Source organism: Prenolepis imparis, unplaced genomic scaffold, assembly GCF_030444845.1.
Source record: "Prenolepis imparis isolate NDT839.2.m4 unplaced genomic scaffold, iyPreImpa1.0 SCAF_13, whole genome shotgun sequence".
NCBI classification, from domain to species: domain Eukaryota; kingdom Metazoa; phylum Arthropoda; class Insecta; order Hymenoptera; family Formicidae; genus Prenolepis; species Prenolepis imparis.
The window spans coordinates 392,295-414,521 of NW_028141171.1; the positions used below are offsets into that span (position 1 = coordinate 392,295).

The following is a 22,227-nucleotide window of genomic DNA, read 5'->3' on the forward strand; positions in this document are numbered from 1 at the left end:
CATATAATTGATGTGACGTACCTGGAATTTCCAAATCCGATACGAATTCCAATGATCCTTTTCCGGAGTCCTCAATTCTTTCTTGATTCACAAAAGAATTTTCACAAAAATAATTGTCACGCGCTTCTCGCATGCGACGCATTTTTTGTGACAGAGACACACGTTTAGCCGAAACTGTTTTATGCCCCCTAGTATATTTAGGCATAATGAATGCATAATATGCTCAAAATAATACTACTCTAATAAATACTATGATAAAAAAGAGAACACTGCACTGACAATAAAACACTGGTACAAAACAATACTCTATACTCTGTGCTACTAAACTCACATGAGAGCTTAGGTCGCCCGATATAGGTTGGGTTCGAGGAGCGCGCTTTTAGCGTGCTCTATCCTTGTTCACCTTTCAGTAAGTAACAGAGATAGAATGACGCTATCAGCGCTAATAGCGTCTCCCCGAACGCACCTATAGTATTGCACGATGTAATTGCACTCGATCTCGATAATGGATAGTACATGTTTGCATAATGGCGAACCATCAAGATGGTAAGTAATTGTTCTTTTTATTGATATATGTATATGTATATATATGTACATATTATACACAAAATATTTGAAATATTGGATTTTATATTTATATGAAGCATTCATTTATCTATTTATGGCATAAAATTGTAATTCTTGTAAGCAATGATTTTTTGGTAACCTGTAATAACCTATTTGACCTTTGTATATTTTTATTGTTGTATATACATATACTTATATGAATAAATATACATATATTGTACGCATTATATACAGGGTATTTTACCCTTTTTTTTCTACACCCTGTATATATATGTATATAGGATATATATAAAATATACATTTTTTGCAGCAATACCGATGCCGCCTATTTCTGGCCACGTGCCAGCAAACAATTTTATGCCGCCCGCGCCCGGAGCATATATAATTTATTATGTGCGAGCACCACAACCTGTGAGTATTTTGATAAAATAAATATATTTATAATAATACACATTCCTTATTTTATTTTATTATTATAATTAATAATAATTATTATAAAGAAAACATATTACTCTGTGTAATATATATCTTGCTATAATAAAAATTATCACACACAACAAAAATAAAAAAAATATTTGTTTATTAAACAAAATTACTAATGATAATGCAAGATATATATTACATGGAGTAATATGTTTCCTTTATGATAATTATTATAATATATAATTAAACGAGAGAGAGAGAGAGAGAGAGAGAGAGAGAGAAAATAAATTTTTCTAATTGAAAATAATTATAATTAATTTTTTTAGGCTAATATTCAAATGGAACGACGACGACGTTATCGCCAACATCGTCGTGAGCGGCGGCGACAGCAGCAGCTACAAATGCCACAGCTGCCGCCACCACCACCATCATCATCACCACCACCGCCACCACCACCGCCACCACCACCACCGCCACCACCAGAACAATTTCTGCCGCCTCCACCGCCATCAGGACATTTTGTGCTGCCTCCGTCCCTACCAGGACATTTTGTGTTGCCTCCGCCCCCACCAGGACATTTTGTGCCGCCTCCGCCACCACCGCCAACATATTTTCCAAATATAAGGGGATTGGGGGGAAGAAGGGGACAAAGAGGTCGAGGTGGAAGGGGAAAAGGAAAAATTTACAATTTAAATTTTTATTAAACATTTTTTATTATTATACATATATATATATATATATATATATATAAATAAATATTTTTAATTTGATCCCTATTTGTTATTTATAAAAAAATTAATTGTATGTGTGTGTGGGTGTGTATGGAGGTGATGTATGTATGTATTATCATTATTCGATCATTTGAAATGTGCATAATGTGAGAGCATCTATATATATTTATGTGTATATATATACATACACACACATAAATATATATAGATTCTCTCACATTATATACATTTCAAATTATCGAATAATGATACATTTGTATATAAATATATATAAATAATTAAATATTTATATATAAATCTATATAAATAATAAAATATTTATGTATAAATAAAATAATATTTGTATATAAATATTATTTTATTTATATACAATTGAAATAAACGTATGTATAAATAAATATATGTATAAATATGTAAATATGTTATGTATATCTATATACATACATATTTCCATATATTTATATACATATATTTATTTACGTTTATTTTAATTGTATATAAATAAAATAATATTTATATACAAATATTATTTTATTTATACATAAATATTTTATTATTTATATAGATTTATATATAAATATTTAGTAAATCATTATTTGATAATTTGAGATGCATAATGCGAAATATTGCGTACACGAAACGATTATTGGAAGATAATGTTAGGCAAGAACTATCGCTATCCTTGTTCTACATATACAGAGAAACAAAGGTAATACGATAGCCGGTTCTTACTGACATATCTCGCAATAATCGCATCCGTGTGCTCAATATATTAGTATCTGTGCCTACATGGACGCTACTACATACGTAATGCAAGAGAGACAAAGACAGAACGATTATCTCTCTCCTTGTCAAGCTGTCAGTATGTTACCACAGAAATTTCCCCATGACTTGCTCCTTATAGATGATCTAGTGAGAATCGTTCATCCCAAATTTTACATCGAAGAAGTTACATAGCTTCGTGAAATTTTTTAAAGTATATTCTTTATATAATGAAGCAAAGCGCTAAAGAGTCGGATTTTGCATTTTCGCTCTTAAAAATTTATAATAAATTAAATACGGACTCATGGCCAACCCAACCTTACCCGTTGCTAGCTGCGCATTTCCCCAAGTTTTATAAAATTTTAATTTTATCTTTTTTCCAAAAAATAGCTCTTTAGCTCCTTGCGGACAATCCTACTGATTATAAATATCATTTATTTAATGAGATTCATTCAGTATTTTGGCTAAAATATGGAATATACGGGAATCCGTAGTTCCCGGCCGGCCGCTGGAGGTCTCCACCATGTCTCCTGCCGACCCTTAATATATATATATATATATATATATATTTACAATTAAATATTGTTAAAAAGGAAACGTGGAACGTAAATGTTCCTTAAGCGGTTTTGGATTTCCCGCGCGTGAGAGAAAGTTTCGAGATCTCAGGAGAGAATCGTACAACTGTGCATTATTGCGGCGGCGCTGATATACATGCAGTGACAGGGCGCCACTGACTGTCTCTTTAAATCTGTTTACGTGCAGCGTTGTGTTTACGTTTGATAATTGTTTATGATAATTAATTCTGTGTGCTGCAGGTGCGCGTTGGGTGAAGGAAAATATTATATCCAAGTGATAAGACAATCGTGCGCGGTGGTTCGGGAAGAAGAAAAGAAAATTTTACGTGACGAGCGGCGGTGGACGTCAAGTGGAGTCGACGGTCGTAACAGGAGGCATACTCTGTCAGTATCTTTGTCAGAGGTACGAGAAGTGCATCTCGAGTAAAGAAATATGGCACAATTGGAAGCAAGTTTGTTGGAGCAATCCGCAAGGGTGAAATGGAAGAATTCATTGTGTGGGAGCAGCAATGTGACGAATACATCGAATCATTGCAAGAACAAAGCCGAATCAAACGTCCACGATTAGCGATTGGAGTTCGGCAATCACTTGTCGCCCAAATTGCTCGTCTCGAAGGGTTGAAAAATTTGGTACGCAGACGTTTCATATACGCAGGTGCCGGATGCAGTACGCAAGAAAACAGATTATTTTGGCGAGAGATTGATACAGCGTTCGAGAGCCGCATCTTGACTGGTGCGGTAATAAACTGTAATCACATCGAACCTCGTCAATTTCTCGAGGATGCCAAAGACATTGTGATCGGACATATACAAAAAGTGTTGCAAAAACATTTTAATGTAAAAGTGAACACTGTGTTTAATGGCGAGTTTGTGTCGGGTGATAAGCATGCCAATAAAAGTATCAATACGAAAAACTGTAAAATCTTTCGCACGTCCGATTTACGCGAATGGTACGAGTGCCGCATTATCGATCCCACCAGGGCCGGTTCTAGCCTAAGCGGGGCCGGGTGCAATTTAAAATGCGGGGCTTAAAATGTTTATATTATCTTTCATTAAAATCTATTTCATATATTTATTTTTCATTGAAAACAAAAAACATATATAATCTTATAAATAAAAATAGTTATTTTTATATTATATATATTTAAGAATATTGAACATTGAACTTTTTGTTTCGGCATTTTAAAAAATTTTGTTGTGTGCCTCGTGAAAGGCACAGGGGTCGCGTCGAATTTGGGATGGGAATCCGTGGGCGTCAGGATGGTCCGGTCCGTGGATATATATTTAATGAAGAAACTGTAGATCTTCGTATAAATATATTCGATTTTTATTCAAACTGTCTACACTTTTATTTAACTCTTATTTCAGTCAGAGTACTCGCGCTCGCGTCGTATCCTTGAATGGTGTAGGATTACGGTCGTTCCGTGACGTTCGTATAGTTTAGAACGTTCGGCGCGTCGTATGTTATAATCTTAGCGACGGCGTTACACTTAATTCGGTTCTTAATTTGCGACTGCTCGAGCGCGTCTATTGTTCGGTTTTATAGCCGGATTTTGGAGTCTTTTGATTGGAGAGGGTGCCTGGTAACAGGCCCTCTTGGTCAAAGTCCCGGGTGCAAGCGAAGGAAATTCGAAGTCTCCTTCGCTTCGCTTGCATTTTTGCAATTTTAATATTTCGCGCGTGACTCGCTGCGTATGCGGTTTTTTTGTAGCCAGCGCGTTGACAAGCGGATGTAACTTAAGTAGTTATAGCTATTGAGGGCTATAACAATTTTATATAATAATATATAAACTTAAATGTAATAAAAATTATATATAAACTTAAAAATATCTTTTTCTTGCTTTTGCCGCGGCAAAGGCATCAATCACAGTACTAAAATCAGTCTCATGAGATATGTCATTTTCTATTGACATCATTGCTATGCCCGACAGTCTTTCTTGCGATATGCAAGAACGGAGATAGTTTTTTATTAATTTTAATTTTGAAAAACTTCTTTCTGAAGAAGCAATCTGAAGAAGCAATCCGTTACTGGTAGAGTTAGCAATATACGAAGTGCTATATATACATATATAATATATATACATATTGGATAAACTGAACTGAGTTGAGTTTTAATCAGGTACTTTAATACATCAAACAAGCAATTTTGTTCATTATCAGGAATTATATGGATAAATGATCTTAATTTCTCAAATAGTTCTAATTCACTTATATCAGAATCATCTTCATCTTGTAATATAATGTGCAGATCGTTACAGTTCTTTTTCAGCTCTTCCTCAGATAAATTTTTAATGTCACGAAAATTATATAAATACCCAAAATTGTCTCTAAAATTCTGATATAGTTTAAATCGTTCATTAAATGATTGTATGGCCTTGTCAATAATTAAAAGGAAATATTTGATGCGAAATTTCTCCTCTTCTTGGGCTATTACCTCATCAGCACATTCATAATCAAACTGACGTGTTGTAATAGCAATTCTTTTTTTAGGAAAATAAGGTATTATGTTATTCTCTGCTGCAATATCTTTTGCAATTCGTACACTTTCGCCGTAGCCAGTAGTTCTAAAAGTTGACAGTCTGTTGAGTAAAGCCTCTAGAAATGATATTGCGACATCCATTTGCATATTTTTTTGTTGCAGCAATTTACTCACTTTGTTCACTTCTACAAGTAATTCGTACCATATAACGGTTGATAATATAAATTGATAAGATTTTATTTCTTTCAACAGAGATTGTGTTTCACTAGCAACTTTTGCGTCTTTAGGCTCACTTAAATTTCTTCAAATGTTTTTATAAGTTCTTTAACTTGGAATCGTACAGCTTTTATACTTTCTATCCGGCATTCCCATCTAGTTTCAGATAATGATTTTGGTGTAAGCTTTAAATATTTTTTCGCAATATCGTATCTATAGTTAGAAGCTGACAGAAAAGTATATATACGTTGAATAACTCCAAAAAATGTAATAGCCTTGGAAGAAACATTAGCAATATCGGAAAGTACAAGATTTAAATTATGGCAACCACATGGAGTGAAAAATGCTCTTTGATTTTCTCGTAATAATTGTGCCTGAACACCAGATCTATATCCTTTCATATTTGCCCCGTTGTCATATCCTTGTCCTCTACAATTTTTTAAATCAAGTCCAAGATCTGTTAGATGTTTTTTTAGAATTTGTGTTAATCCCAATCCGCTACTGTCTTTGACAACCAAAAAACCTGTAAAACTTTCACAAATTTGTACTTCGTCTTCATGTGCATAAACGTAGCGTATTATGCAGGATAGTTGTTCTTCATGGGAAGTATCAGGTGTGCAATCAAGGAGAATTGAAAAATATTTGGCAGCCCTCACACGATCAGTCACTGTATTTCTAATTTGATTCCCCATTAATGATATTAATTCATTTTGTATATCTTTGCTGAGATAATGAATTTTATTTTTTTTATTTTTTACTTTATTGACATGTTCCATCAAAACAGGATCGTACCGAGACATAAGGTCAATTAATCCCAAGAAATTCCCATTATTTTTTGTAAAAAGTACGTCAGACGAACCTCTTAAAGCCATATTATGCTCAGATAGATATTGGATAATAGATATTATTCTTTCTAAAATATTCCTCCATTTTAGTTTTTCTTGGATAAATAATTTTTCAGATACGTGAATAATATTATTTTTGTTTGTAAGCCTTTTGCGTTCATCATTCCACATATCCATTGATTTAAAATGTACTTTAGACAATTCATGATGTTTTAATCTCTCTGATGTGTACTGCCAGTCATTAAACCCATCGGTTTCAAGTTGATCTGAACCAGTTCGAAATAACTTGCATGGAAAACAAAAAATACGATTTTTCTGTTTTGAGTATGTTAACCATGCCCTATCAATTAGTTCTCCATTGCTCATTTTTCTGTTATAATATATTTTGGAAAAGGATCTGTTTTCGTCATCTTTTGGATAATAATTTAGGTACTGTCTTTCAGGGCCTTTTTCTATTAAAAATGTTTTCTGAGATTGAGTTAGACATAATGGCCAGATACCTATATCTTCAAGTTTTTTAAAATCGTCAGCACTTGTACTTTCTTTTTCAATATTTATTGTGTTCTAAAAACAAAATTATATAATATATAAATGAAAGAAAATTAATATGAATAATAAATAAGTCAATAAATAAATAATCATTGTTCTTAAATTTAGTGCAAACAGCACTAATTTTTTTAATAAACTTACAATTCCTATACTTAGATTATGTTCAAGATTATGTTCCAAACTAATATAATTTGGAAAATCCTGATTTTCATTTATATTTTCAACTATTTCATATGAATGTTGTGAACTTGTACTTGAACCAGGCATTTCTTCGGTACGTTCATTCTCTAATGTTGTATTTTCTATTTTCAGAAATTTGTGCATGGCATCTTTTTGTGTTTTAATATATTCATCTCTGGCTTTGCGTTTCCTCTCTTTTTCTGCACCACTAACATATTTCCTACCAAAATCTCTATTCCTACTAGTCATGATCTCTCTCTAAAAAATATTATATAATTTAGAATATATACAAATGGAAGGAGAAGTGTCTACATATACTATACGGACTATACCTTTTGTGGAACGAGCCTGTGTCTAATATCTGCGAGAGACAAAAATATAATAATCGCGATTCTCAAACGCCCACAATATACATACGCAGATATCGTCGAACGCATATGTTTTAAGCGCGCTCCTGCCGTCTGCCCTTCTCTTGTTAAACAATAGGTAACCATGGCAACGACGATATCTGTAATCTGTATATGCGCATTGTCGGCCACTACCTTTCTCTCTCGCACAGATATTGGACACAGACTCAGTACTCAATTTCCTTTCCATTTATGTATGTTCTAAGTTATATAAGTTATAAAACTTTACTTTTGTTTGCACACAACCCGCTGGGCGAAATTTACATTTGTCGTACGACAAATATAACACCGGCCTAATATATGCATTATACGACAAGTTTGTTCTAATTAACTGTCAGATACAGACGCATGTAATATAAGCATTATAGTAAATTTGATTGTTTAGCTAGCGCGGGGCCGGTCAAACCGCGGGGCCGCGTGCAACGCACCGTTCGCACGCCCCTAACGCCGGCCCTAATCCCACGCTAGCATCACTAGAAGAATTTCAAGAACGCGATAGTGGTTGGGCATTGTCGCGAATAAACAATTTGACTATAAATGTAAACAAATACAATCCAATGCGTGCGGGATGTCATATTAAATTACCGCGAGAAATAATTATGAAGAGAGCAGTGGTGAATGTGCAATCAAAAGACAATGCATGTTTTGCGTGGGCAGTGGTCGCTGCTTTGTACCCCGCCGAAAGAAATGTGGAACGGGAATCATCATATCCGCATTACACAACAGTGCTGAATCTCCAAGACATTGAGTTTCCAGTGACTGTGAATCAAATTAAAAAGTTTGAAGTTCATAATAACATTTCGATAAATGTGTACAGCATCGAAGAAAAGAACATTGTCCCGATACGTCTCAATGTGCAGAAGAAAGACAAGCACATCAACCTGCTTTACGTGGAAGACCAGAACAACGTTGGACATTTCGCATGGATCAAGAATTTCTCCCGGCTTGTCAGTTCGCAAATGAGCAAAAAAGATCACAAGAAATATATCTGCGATCGGTACGTATATTTAATTAAAAACGCAATATATAAAATATATAAAAATGTAATATAAATTATATATGGGGAAATAAAACTAATTATTTGTTTTTACAGATGCTTACACTACTTCCATTCGGAAGACAAGTTGCAGTCACATACGGTAGACTGCGGAGAGATGAATGACTGCGCTATCCGGTTACCGAGCGATAAGGACAAGTGGTTCACGTTCACCAACTACAACAGAAAAGAACGGCTTCCTTTTGTCGTATACGCCGACCTCGAATGTGTGCTAACAAAGACGGAAGAAGAAAAAAACTTTCAACATCACCAAGTATTTAGTATAGCATATTATGTACAATGCTCGTACGATAATTCATTATCCGAGTATTATTCACGTCGTAGTGTAGATTGCGTTTCATGGTTTGTCGAACAACTTAAAAATTTAGCGATACGCGTAAAGAATATTTTAGCAACTAACGTCCTCATGGTAAATTTAACATCAGACGAGTGGGAAAAATTTCATAGCACGACGCATTGTCATATTTGTGAAAAATTATTCACACAAGATGACGATACATGCGTACGCGATTATTGTCATCTAACCGGCCGATACAGAGGTCCCGCGCACTCAAATTGTAACCTAAATTATAAAGACTCTTTTTGTATTCCTATTGTTTTTCATAATTTATCCGGTTACGACTCACATTTTATAATTAAGGAAATAGCTACAGCGTTCGAAGGGGGAATCGAATTACTTCCGATAACAAAGGAAAAATATAAATCATTTACAAAAACTGTTAAAATAGAGCAAGAAAAATCGCGAAATCATATTAAATTACGTTTTATCGATTCATATAAATTTCTCAATACTAGTCTCGATAAATTGGCATCTTTTTTTAATAAAGAGAAACTCAAAATTTTACAATTGAAATTTCAAAATTTATCCACCGAAAATTTCGAATTATTAACACGGAAAGGTGTCTTTCCATACGAATACATTGACTGTTTTGAAAGATTACATGATACATGTCTACCACCGCGCGAATCATTATACAATTCCTTGACCGGCGCCACTGTATCCGAGAACGATTATGCGCACGCCGAAAACATCTGGGAGCGGTTCTCCATTCGAACGCTGGGCGAATATAGCGACTTATATTTAAAAACTGATGTTATGTTATTAGCCGACATTTTTGAAAATTTCCGGGATAAATGTATCGAGAGTTATGGGCTCGATCCCGCGTATTACTATACTCTCCCCGGGTATACGTGGGACGCCATGTTAAAGCATACAAATATTACGTTCGAACTGCTCACAGACATTGATATGGTAATGTTTATCGAACGGGGTATACGCGGCGGTCTGAGTCAATGTTCAAACAGATATGCACACGCTAATAACAAGTAAATGCAGTCGTACGATTCATCGAAACCATCTTCGTATCTCATGTACTTTGATTGTAAATAACTTGTATGGATGGGCAATGTGTCAACCACTGCCTTATGCAGATTTTCGATAGGTCGACGACATATCTAGTTTCAATTTATCATCTATCGCGCTTGATTCGCCTACATCCTCGACAGGCTACATCCTCGAAGTAGATTTAGAATATCCACAATGTCTTCACGATGCGCACACTGATCTACCGTTTTGCCCGACACGCGACAAACCGCCCGGTGCGCGGCAGGAGAAGCTGCTCGCGACATTATACGATAAGAAGCGTTACGTGATACACTACCGCAACCTGCAGCAATGTACGCGTCACGGCCTTCAAGTTACAAAAATACATCATATATTGCAATTCGTGCAATCTCCGTGGCTTCGAAATTATATCGAACTTAATACACAATTTAGAACACTCGCGAAAAATGATTTTGAAAAAAATTTATACAAATTGATGAATAATGCAGTATTTGGCAAAACGATGGAAAATGTGCGTAATCGTGTCGATGTAAAACTTATCACACATTGGGATGGGCGATATAGTGCAGAGGCAATGATTGTGAAACCAAATTTTCACAGTAGAAGCATCTTTTCTGAAAATCTTATTGCTGTAGAATTACGTAAACTCGAAGTAAAATTTTACAAACCAATCTATGTCGGCATGGGCATACTCGATATTTCCAAAACATGTTTATACGAATTTCATCACAAGTACATGTCACCGCTGTATCGTGACAGATGCCGGGTAATGTATACCGACACAGACAGCCTGATATATCACATTGAATGCGAAGATGTATATGAGAATATGAAGCGCGACGTAAGCAAATTTGATACGAGCGATTACGCTGTGGACAATGCGTACGGTATACCGCTCGTGAATAAAAAGGTACCCGGTCTAATGAAAGATGAAAACAACGGCGCGATAATGACCGAATTTGTAGGGCTTAGAGCGAAAATGTATGCCTTGCGAGTGGATGGCAAGAAAGATACCAAAAAAGTAAAAGGTGTTAAGAGTAACGTCGTCGCGAGAACGATAACGTTTGATGATTATACGCGGTGTTTGAATGATGATATTGAAATGACACGTAGTTAGTCTTGTATAAGATCGAAATTGCATGAAGTATACACCATTCGCGAGACAAAAATTGCTCTAAGTCCGTACGACGACAAGCGGTATATCGTACCTGCAACCACTGATACATTACCGTGGGGACATTATAAAATACTATTGTAAATAATATTTTTGTAAAATATGTAAAACTGTATATTATATGTATATTAGTATGTATACCATGTAAAATATCAAATTGTATTATTTATAAAGATTATGTGTTAAATGTTTTTACAATATATTATTTGTAAAGTAAACAGTGTACAGATATTTTAAATAAATGTTTATAATACATTATTTTTATGTATCCCCATGAGTTGTGTCATTTATCCAGTCCCAACCATTTCATATAAACATCATCGCCTTTCTTCCGCAAAACCTTTTCCACGAGATATACATCGGGATTTGCAACATGATGTAACTCGTACTCGTAGAATCCTCCGGCGACGGAATTTCCGCGCGAATTTTCGAGTAGATACATTACGGGATTAGTTTTCTGCACTTTGATAATTTTAAATATTTCGGTAGTCCAATTTGGCGTAAAATCTTTTTCGAAGATGGTCTTGAATTTACTCACGCGTACCTGACAGCCTACTTTGAATCTTGCCGGAGCAGCAATTTTTACGTTACTGTATACCGTATTTAAAAGTTTTTCGGCGATCGCAGGCGTAACATCGATAGGTTTCATATCGATAGTGCGATGTTTTCGCGCATTGTACTCTGCAACGAGTCGGGACAGCGCGTCGATCCACTTGTCATTGCCATTAAGTGTAAACATTTTCCACATATTGTTCTTTAAAGTACGATTAAATCGTTCCACGACCGAAGCTTTCATAACAGAATACGTCAAGTAATGATTGATGTTGTGTTTTTTTATAAAGTTAGTTCTGCACATTCGCATTGTAAAATTCTGTTCCTCTATCGGTTTGAAAATTTTTCGGGCATCTTCCATCGTCTCGAATTATCTTTGCAATCGTTTCGGACATTTCGTACCCCATGCATACTTGCTCAACACATCGATGACGGTAAGTATGTAATTGTATCCTTTGTTGACTCTTGCATAAGGACGCATCTCGACCACGTCAACTTGCCACAGATCGTCGTATCCACGTACTATGACGCGTCTACGCGGAAAATTTCTTCTCGCTGGAGCGTGCAATTCCTCCACGAGTAGCTGCTTTTCAGAGGTGTTTGATCGAGGCATATTTGTAATAATGTGATATAATTTCACGTACAGTTCTTTATGTATCTTTTGATGTAGTCTGCGTTACAGCCATTTTATCCAGCGTTAATAATAGCGCCTGCATATTCCTTTCAAGCCTGATTATTTTTTTCTCAATTTCTTTCTGTTGTCCTCTCAAAAGCTTGACACTCGCTTCGACATATCGTTTGTTGGCTGCATCATTATCATCTTCCGGTTGCGCTACACGTCGTATCTTGCGCGACCTTGTGTCATAGCCGGAGGCTGTTAGACACAGAGTGTTATCGCGCGCGTAATTTCTTAATAATCCATTCCATTGATAATATGAATTATTCGACGTTCCAAGTGATAATCCAAATTTATTAATCGACATTTCGATACCACTAATATTGACAGACTGACTCGTATCGTGGATGTATAGTGCTTATTTTATAATAATACCAGCTTCGTAAAGTTCCTCGATAATCCACAATATTTCATTGTCGTGGGCGTTGTTGCCGGCTTGACGTGAAGCTTCGAGCAATCGCAGACGATCTACCAACTCGTTGGGATCATTCCAATGCACATAATCAATCTTATTATTGTTTAAGGTCATAGCACGCGGTATACCTTTTCCAGATTTTTTATCAGAGAATAATGGTGCGATTATATATTTATATTTGTGTCCCTTGTTACCTAATACTGGCTGATTCACATTACCATTTCGTCTGTGCGCATTTGTTCTTATTAATATACTTTTGTGGTTCTGCAAGTCACTCGCAGTATATATTTCATCGTCGGAAATTCTCTTGAAAACCAACTCGTAAAGACTTGCTGTTCCAACGTATTTTGATCCATCGATAATTATATTATCATTTTTATCCACATCGAAATTTTTATTACCGAGCGTCATTCCTTTGTCGATAAATTTAACACCGTATACGTAATCCATCTTGGAATTTTTATCTTGACTCAATATAGCTGCCACATATTTTTGAGCAAGTGGATTCAGGTGATTTCGCAATGAATTTTGACCATCGGATGTTTGTAATGAATGTTGTATTGATGTCACAAGCGATTCAGGTGAAGTCTCGAAAATTTTCTCGACAAACGTCTTATCATGCAATAATTGCCTTGGTTGTACATCTTGTATCGGAGTAGAAGTAGTTGCATCCAATAATTGTTGCATTCGCCTGCTTTTGATTCGCTTTGGAGTAGAAGTTATACCGCTCAATGATATATTTGACCGCTTTGTTTTAAACTCTTTTTACTCTCCGAGCATACTCGATGGTTCAATCTTTTCTTCACCAGACTCAACACCGACTGTATTTTCAACAAGCTGTTTCAGAGGTTCAGAGATTGGTTTAAAATGCCTCTCCAATGCATCGTCCTCCTCCATTTTAGCAGTTTTCAAGAAACGATATTTTTTACGGATTGAATCGCTCGTTTTCGCAATCTCTCTCACAATCTTTTCACGATCGTTATTCATCATGTTGCAATTTAGACGTTGCTCGATCAATGCGTCGAAAGCGACTAATTGCTTTGCGGTATTGCAAATTCATTAAATCCTTTTCTATATCCTCCATTAGTCAGCGGACTGTCCTTGTCAATCGCCGCGAATCCATATTTATGTTGCCAACATTTCTGGCAAAAAGCGCGAAAATTATCGTAAGACATATCTGTATTTACGTGATCGTTGTACACATGTTTCAAATTTGTCCCATCTTGTTTAAATAAAATTAATAAGTTTGCATTGTCACGTAGAAGATGCTTGGGTATCTTGGCATACGTTTGACAAAGATAGAAACAGTCGACGCTCGAGTGTCGTCCCATTGCAAAGTACTCTCTTATCGTATCTTGCTTGTCGCATGCCACGTCATCAAAGATAAAAATGGAATTCGGAAGCGCCTCACTCGGTGGAATGACATCGCTATTATTAGAGAATGTATAATAACCAATTTCTTCCATCGGTGATAGCAAATTCTCCAAATATCGATATTTCGGTTGTTGAAGCGATTTCGAGTTTTGATAATCTACGACCACCCAAAGAATTGGTGCAATATTTAAATGTTACGAAAATAGAATACAATCACACATCCTATCAAAATTATAATCAGAATAATTGTGGACAATTGTGTCTAAAATTTCTTCAAATATTGATATAAAACCTGACAATCTGCCATCGCGATTCAGTTTGACAACATGTCGCTAACACTAACGTTGACTGGCAAATGTAGTGTTCTCGCTGTAAGCTACTTTCCAACTATAGATTTATCGAATGGTGATTATGAGCTCGGTTTAACAGACTTTGAAACTTATCATACGATACCGAATGTGAATTCTAAGAATAATAAATTTTACTTTGATAACGATGACAAGGAAATTACGATCCCCGAGGGATCATACGAATTACAAGCTATAGATGAGTATCTGAGACGTGAAATTTCACAATATCCTTCCAATAAAGAGCAGAATAAGATGCAACAGTGCTACGCGCCAATCATAATACTCTAAAGAGCGAAATCAAATGCATCTATAGAATAAACTTTAATAAACCATACAATATAGGATCGCTATTGGGATTCTCGTCAAATCGTATATTGCAACCTCAAAAATGGCATGATTCGGATTTACCTATAAATATTATTAATGTGAATATTATTCGTATAGAATGTAGCGTCACCACTGGTGCGTACAGTAATGACAAGCGCGTACACACGATACATGAATTTTCACCGAGAGTGCCGCCAGGATATAAGGTATCGGAAACGCCTGCACAGATCATTTATCTCCCAATCGTCGTACGGAGCATTACTGATTTAACGATACGTATTGTTGATCAAGAAGGACGATTGCTGGATTTTCGAGGAGAGGAAATTACTATAAGATTGCACGTACGGCGTCGACAAAATTAGCGTGTGATGCTTGTGCTAAATGATACGAAGCACGTGAGAGACAATAATTTTACGAGGGACATTACGAGGGACAATACTTTTGCGAGAGCAGCTGCGGCGGCGGTAGTGAGCGATAATAATCAGAGATCTCGTTACACTAAAAAGAAACTCAGCGCATTGAATCGCGAATTTTTAAAATCATTGGTGTTCATCGTACGAAAAGATGATTGACATTTTGAATATTGGTGCTGAGCCAGTCTTTGATGATCGTATCGTCAAGGTTGAGACACATACGTACAATCCATATGCCAACATATCGCTTGGACATAGCGACGAGATACGGATACCTATACACCACCAGGATTTATACACGTTACCGTGTGAAAGTTTTTTGTATGTTGAGGGAAAGTTGATGATATCTAAAATAGATGCAAATGAAATGATGATATTAACAAATAATTGTGTTGCGTTCATGTTTGATGAAATTCGATATGAACTCGATGGTGTGGAGATTGATCGCAACAGAAACGTTGGAATAACTTCCACGATGAAAAATTATGTCTCTTTAACAACCGAGAGAAGTAAAATCTTCTCTGAAGAATGCTGGATGGGATATGACACTAAATGGGTCATGTAACGAAAGTTGTATGTTCAACTTTTGCGTGCCGCTCAACATGCTATTGGGATTTTGCGAAGATTACAAACGAGTTGTAATTAATGCCCGCCACGAATTAATTTTGATACGTTCGCGCAACGACAACAATTGTCTGTATGGACCTGCGGAAGCTGCTATTGAATTACTCAAGATACAATGGCGTATGCCCCATGCACTATTGAACGAGATTAATAAACTGTCCTTGCTACGAGCATTGGAAAGCGGGCGATTCTTAAACATGAGTTTTCGCTCTTGGGATCTATACGAATTTCCTCTGCTACATAGTACAAGCATTCATGGACTGTGAAAACTGCTTCTCAGCTAGAAAAACCGCGATATGTGATCTTTGCACTGCAGACTGGTAGAAAAAATATTATGACAAAAGATATTACTGTATTTGATCGTTGTAAATTAACCAACGTTAAGCTCTATCTAAATTCGGTATCTTATCCCTACGATGATTTAAATTTAGATTTTGAAAAAAATAGATTCGCCCTCTTGTTTGACATGTATTCTCGTTTTCGCAAATCTCATTACGGGTGTGATATTGAGAATGTGTTAACTGTCGCAAAATTTCTACATTGCGGTCCTCTAGCAGTTATTGATTGCTCGCGACAAAATGAATCTGTCAAAAATTCTACCGTGGACGTGAAAATAGAGTTTGAATGTAAGGAAGATGTACCGGCAAATACTACATCCTATTGTCTCATCTTGCACGATCGTATTGTCGAATATTGTCCGTTGACCAACGCAGTTCGTAAAATTACTTAATCAGCAATTATCCCCTCCTCCGATGTAATATAAATGATTGAGATTTTTAATAATCGACGTCAGTGGTCCAACATTCTTGCAACAAAATGGTTGTACCGACGTTTGTGGATCTACAAGGATTTATTCTCAATAAACGATTTATCGTGAAGGAAGCGGCGATTCTGAGAAGAGGATTCATTGTTTCACATTTTTTCGCATGTCCCGTACCATGGCGTGTGCTCACACAATCTGAAAGACGTCAAGCCACATGGTTGATCAGAAATCACCATAAACTGCAATGGGAAGATGGAAACATTCCATATAGCATGACTCAGCGTTTGATTACAACAGCTATCGCTGGCGGGGTACATAAGAAGAAGAGTCATCCTCTCTCGTGTACGTAAAGGACTTGAAAAGCAAGAATGGTTGACCGATATATTGGACGACGCGTTTCACTATTGAGACTTTGGATGCAAACTATGAAGATATTCCTGCCTTAAGCGAATTAGATCCTACATATAGCCTACGTTGTGAAAAACATGTAAAAAGTTGTGCTTTGCAAAATGTATTTAAAACATTTAATTGGTGGTCGAATCAACGCAATGAATCACCACACCCTTTTATTGAATAAAGTTTTATTATTGAAATAATATTCTCTTTGTTCTCTCATTTTCCTCATACGCATACAAGTATTATATGTCCGCACGTGCTCGTATTAATTTCAGTATGCGACAGCATTCTTATGTTATAATTTTTAAATGTAGTCGATCGAGGTTTGAATGTGGTTTATTGATGTTCGATCGAGGTTCGATTGCGGTACGAACATGGTTCGAAAGTGGTTCGAAGGTGGTTGATCGAGGTACGAACGTGGTTTGAAAGTGGTTCGAAGGTGGTTGATCGAGGTACGAACATGGTTCGAAAGTAGTTCGAAGGTGGTTGATCGAGGTACGAATATGGTTCGAAAGTGGTTCGAAGGTCGTTGATCGAGGTATGAATGTGGTTCGAAGGTGGTTGATCGAGGTACGAACGTGGTTCGAAAGTGGTTCGAAGGTGATTGATTGATGTAATAAAAGGGTGTGGTGATTCATTGCGAAGAATTATTATATATTAATATTAATATTATTATTATAAAAGAATTATATATATTAATATTATTAAAATATTATTAAAAATTCTCTCTCTCGCGAACATCTCGCGCTCTCCTTCGCTGCATCATCTCTCGCAACATATCTCTCTCTCTCTCTTGCATATACGCCTCTCTTGCGCTATCTCTCTCTTTACTCACTACCTCTCGCTACCTCTCCATCTCGCACTATCTCGCGACCGCTATCTCTCTCCTTCACGTGCGTCATCTCTCTCGCGTTCACCTCGCGCTCTCCTTCGCGTCATTTCCTTCGCGTTCCTCTCTCCCAGCGGACCCCTCACCCTTAAAGCTCCACGCGGTCTTTCGCGATTTCCCTCTCCCCGCGGACCCCTCGCCCACAAAGCTACAGGCGGTCTTTCGCGGATTCCCCTCTCCCCTCGGACTCCTCGCGGACCTTAACATCGCGGACGCCTCCCCCCGCCCCGCGGACCCCTCGCGGACCCGCACCTAAATTGCGGACGTTTCCCCTTCCCCGCGGATCCTAACGAACGCTTCCCCCTCCCCGCGGCCCCCTCGCGGACGCCTCCCCCTCCCCGCGCACCCCTCGCGGACCTGCAACCTAAATCACGGACGCTTCCCCCTTCCCGCGGACCTCTCGCGGTACATCGCGGACGCTTCCCCCACCCGCGTGACGTCATTCCCCGCACCCGGGTTCCTCTCGCCCCTCGCCCTCCCTTAGAGGACCAGAGTTAGAACCGGCCTAGTATTACTACCCTTATTCTCATCATGGAATCTTTGTCTCAGACCATCTGTTTTCTTATCTCATGTACCGAGTAAGCGTTCAAGCTAATTCTTATGACATACATCCCGTACTCTTTTTAACGTGAGTCTTTTTAATCCCGTGGTGTCCGTACATCCGTCATAAAGTTTCTAACAGTTAATAATGGAGCACGAGCTTATAGTTATTGATGATAGTGATGATGAGGTGATAGTGATTGACTATATATCGGACGTTGAAGATATATCGTCAACCACCTCCGCTTGCCACCGCCTCACCATCACCCAACACTGCCATCACCTCCGCTTGCCACCGCCCCACATCCCCTATTTATATTATTATATTATTATATTATTATATTCATTTTATATTATTTTATATTATATTTTAAGCACACACACATTTGTAAATATGTATATATTAATTAAAAATTATTATTAATATTAAATTATATGTATTTATTTTAGAATAGGTCCTCTCTCCTTTCCTCATATTAAAATATTATTATTAAAAATTACTAAAAATATTATTATAAAAAAAAGTCTCTCTTGCGTACGCCTCTCTCGCTCGCTCGCGTCATCTTGTGGCTGCGCTATCTCTCTCTCTCGCTCGCGTCATCTCTCGCGACATCTCTCTCACGTGCGCCTCGCGCTCTCCTTCGCGTTCCCCTCCCCCGCGGACCCCTCGCCACCAAACTTCCACGCGGTCCTCCACCTCCCCGCGGCCTCCTCGCGGAACCAAACCTCGCGGACCATCTCGCAGACACCTCCCCCTCCCCGCGGCCCCCTCGCGGACACCTCCCCTCCCCGCGGCCCCCTCGCGGACCACAACCTCGCGGACCCCTCGCGGACCAAAGCGGACGCTTCCCCCTCCCCGCGTGACGTCATTCCCCCACCCCGCGTGACGTCATTCCCCCTCCCCGCGTGTCGTCATTCCCCCGCGCCATGCCCCCCCCCCCCCACAGGACCTGAGTTAGAACCGGCCTTATACCACTACTTATATTAAAAAATTTTATTAAACAAATATAATTAAGTTTCTTTAATAATTTATAAAATATAAATATTCCAGAAAAATCAAGCGGACGTGATAATATTATAAAAAACGATAACATAATCTTAAAATTAAATTTAAAATTGGCTGTATAATTATATAATATATAATATAATATAATATAATATTTAACATAATATATAATATTTAATTTTGTTTTTAATTTTTTTTTACTTTTTTAACATTAATTGTCTTATTATTTTTAAAATTTTCTTCATCATCTTCTTCGTTACTGTTTTCTTTCCGCTTCTTAAGATTTGTAATATTATTTCCTTTCTTTATTTGTTTTCGAATGTTTTTAATTTTTTCTTCAATATTCTCTGTATGTTGATTATTTTTATTAGTCTCTATTATCGTATTACATTCATGCTCTTTTATTTTTTGCTCCTCTTCGAAAGCCATTGCTGCACTTAGCAGTACATCATCCATACCATCGTCAAGTACTAAAATTGTTAATATATATATATAATATTAAATATCAAGTGGGCCACTTTTATTATTGCAAAAAAACGATTTTTTTTCATTTTTAACAACTAAATTTTATCTTTAGGACCTCTACACTAAAACCTAGTAGTTATAGAATGTTCGTTGGACAATGTGGTATGGAAAGAATTTTATGAAAATTTCTCTGATTAATATTTATCACAATAAACATAATAATATCTACACGTTAAAATATAAAACATGTTTGAGTAATTTTACTATGCAGTTTAGTAAAATTAATCAAACATGTTTTATATTTTATTGTGATAGATATTATTTTTATTATGATAAATATTAATCAGAGAAATTCTCATAAAATTCTTTCCATACCATATTGTCCCATAATTACCATGATTTTCAGGGTAAATTGTAAGAGAAAATTCTCTCTATATAAACCATACAAAATATATGATTCAAAAATAATACAAAAATTAATTAATTAATATTTTAAATTACTTTTTTGAAATTCTTCAATTTCCTTCATGCGTTTGTTGAATTCCTCCATTTTAATTAAATATTCTTAGTTTAGTGTCTTTAAATATATATATTTCAAAATATAATTCTATAAAATACGAATTATGATGTCAGATTATGACATATAATATGTGAACTCAGCAACAGTCATTTATGATATGACAATCAGAGACTCAGTTTAGTAAATAGCTTTATAAATTCGTATGAATTGTAAAGCTATCAGACGAATATGTTTTAATATTTCCAATATTAGCAAACTCTATATATAATAAAAAAATATTTTCTTAAAAAATTTTTTTAAAGATTTTTATGCTAATGTGTTCTGAATATTGTATAAATTGTCAATTTACAATTTAAAGAAATTGACCAATTCTCAACAAATTTAATATCAATCACGCTTTAATGATATTTTATTCAGGACTTCCAAAAATTAATATTTTTAATTTTAAAATAACTAGAACACTACAAAGCGCGCGCTTCGCGCGCGCCATTTATTTCCTTCAACTATACAATATAAGCTGCGGTCGAGAATGTGCTACTAATATGGAACAAAGATAGAATGATGTTTCGAATTATTCGTAGCGCATTCTCGATCCACAGCTTGTACGTTAATTACATATTATACAACAATTATAATATTTATCTTTTGGGGACACTTAATCACACACATCAAATATATAAATAGAAATATAGGCTCGAGAATGTGTTGCAAATAATTCGAAACATTATTTTATCTTTGTTCTTTTGTAATGTAGAGCAAATATAGAATCATGTTTCGAATTATTCGTAGCATTCGTAGCATTCGCGCATTCTCGACCGCAGCCTATATATTATATATACTATTTAGATATTTGATATGTGCGATTAAGACACCCTGTACATACGTATTGAAAAAAAACATACAGTAGAGCAAATATAGAATCATGTTTCGAATTATTCGTAGCATTCGTAGCATTCGCGCATTCTCGACCGCAGCCTATATATTATATATACTATTTAGATATTTGATATGTGCGATTAAGACACCCTGTACATACGTATTGAAAAAAAACATACAAAGTCAAATGTCATACATATTCATATATCTATATTCACGTAAGATATTCTTTCTGTTTTTAAATAATTTTCATTTGTTTTATGTCAATTCAAATATCATTTGGAGCTTGGAGCTTGGTTAAAAATATTTATTTTGCTGTAATATAATATATCATATTGCAGGTAAGTGTAAATTTATTATTTTTATATCTGTTATTTAGGTCCAATTGCATCAATGTCTTTTTGATTTTGAGCGAGATAAAGATAAATATATATTTAAATCTCGCTTAAAACCAAAATGACATTGATGTAATCAGGCCTAATTCATTTCGTTATTCTTTCAATATCATTCTTTCATTTCTTTTAAACAAATGTCCTTTTTTCTTTTAAATCTAACTATTAGTTTATAACTTTTGATATTTTCTCCCTTTCTATCATTTTTTCTATTAATCTATTATATTCTATCTACTCTTTTTAGCTTTTTTCTTTTCTTCGATAAAATATAGATTATAATTAATTTATTATATTTTATAATTAATCGATGTCCTTAACAGCTTGATTATTTCAATTTAA

General features: G+C 35.9%; 1 protein-coding gene across 1 annotated transcript; it reads left to right on the top strand.

Annotated features, from left to right (window-relative positions):
• Positions 1-3,538: 3,538 nt before the first annotated feature.
• On the top strand, positions 3,539-20,233 carry LOC145944739 (uncharacterized). Its single transcript, XM_083053294.1, has 5 exons — positions 3,539-4,043; positions 8,203-8,731; positions 8,828-8,873; positions 10,234-10,440; positions 20,213-20,233. Exons 1-5 carry the CDS (start codon positions 3,539-3,541, stop codon positions 20,231-20,233), a joined length of 1,308 nt encoding a protein of 435 aa, XP_082909420.1.
• Positions 20,234-22,227: the final 1,994 nt, after the last annotated feature.

Bases quoted from the DNA above. Each gene is read 5' to 3' on its own strand.
- LOC145944739 (XM_083053294.1), top strand. From the start codon at position 3,539: ATGGAAGAATTCATTGTGTGGGAGCAGCAATGTGACGAATACATCGAA. The intron at 4,044-8,202 runs GTTCTAGCCTAA...ATCCCACGCTAG, and splicing joins TATCGATCCCACCAGGGCCG to CATCACTAGAAGAATTTCAA. The intron at 10,441-20,212 runs GTGATACACTAC...TTTTATCTTTAG, and splicing joins TATACGATAAGAAGCGTTAC to GACCTCTACACTAAAACCTA.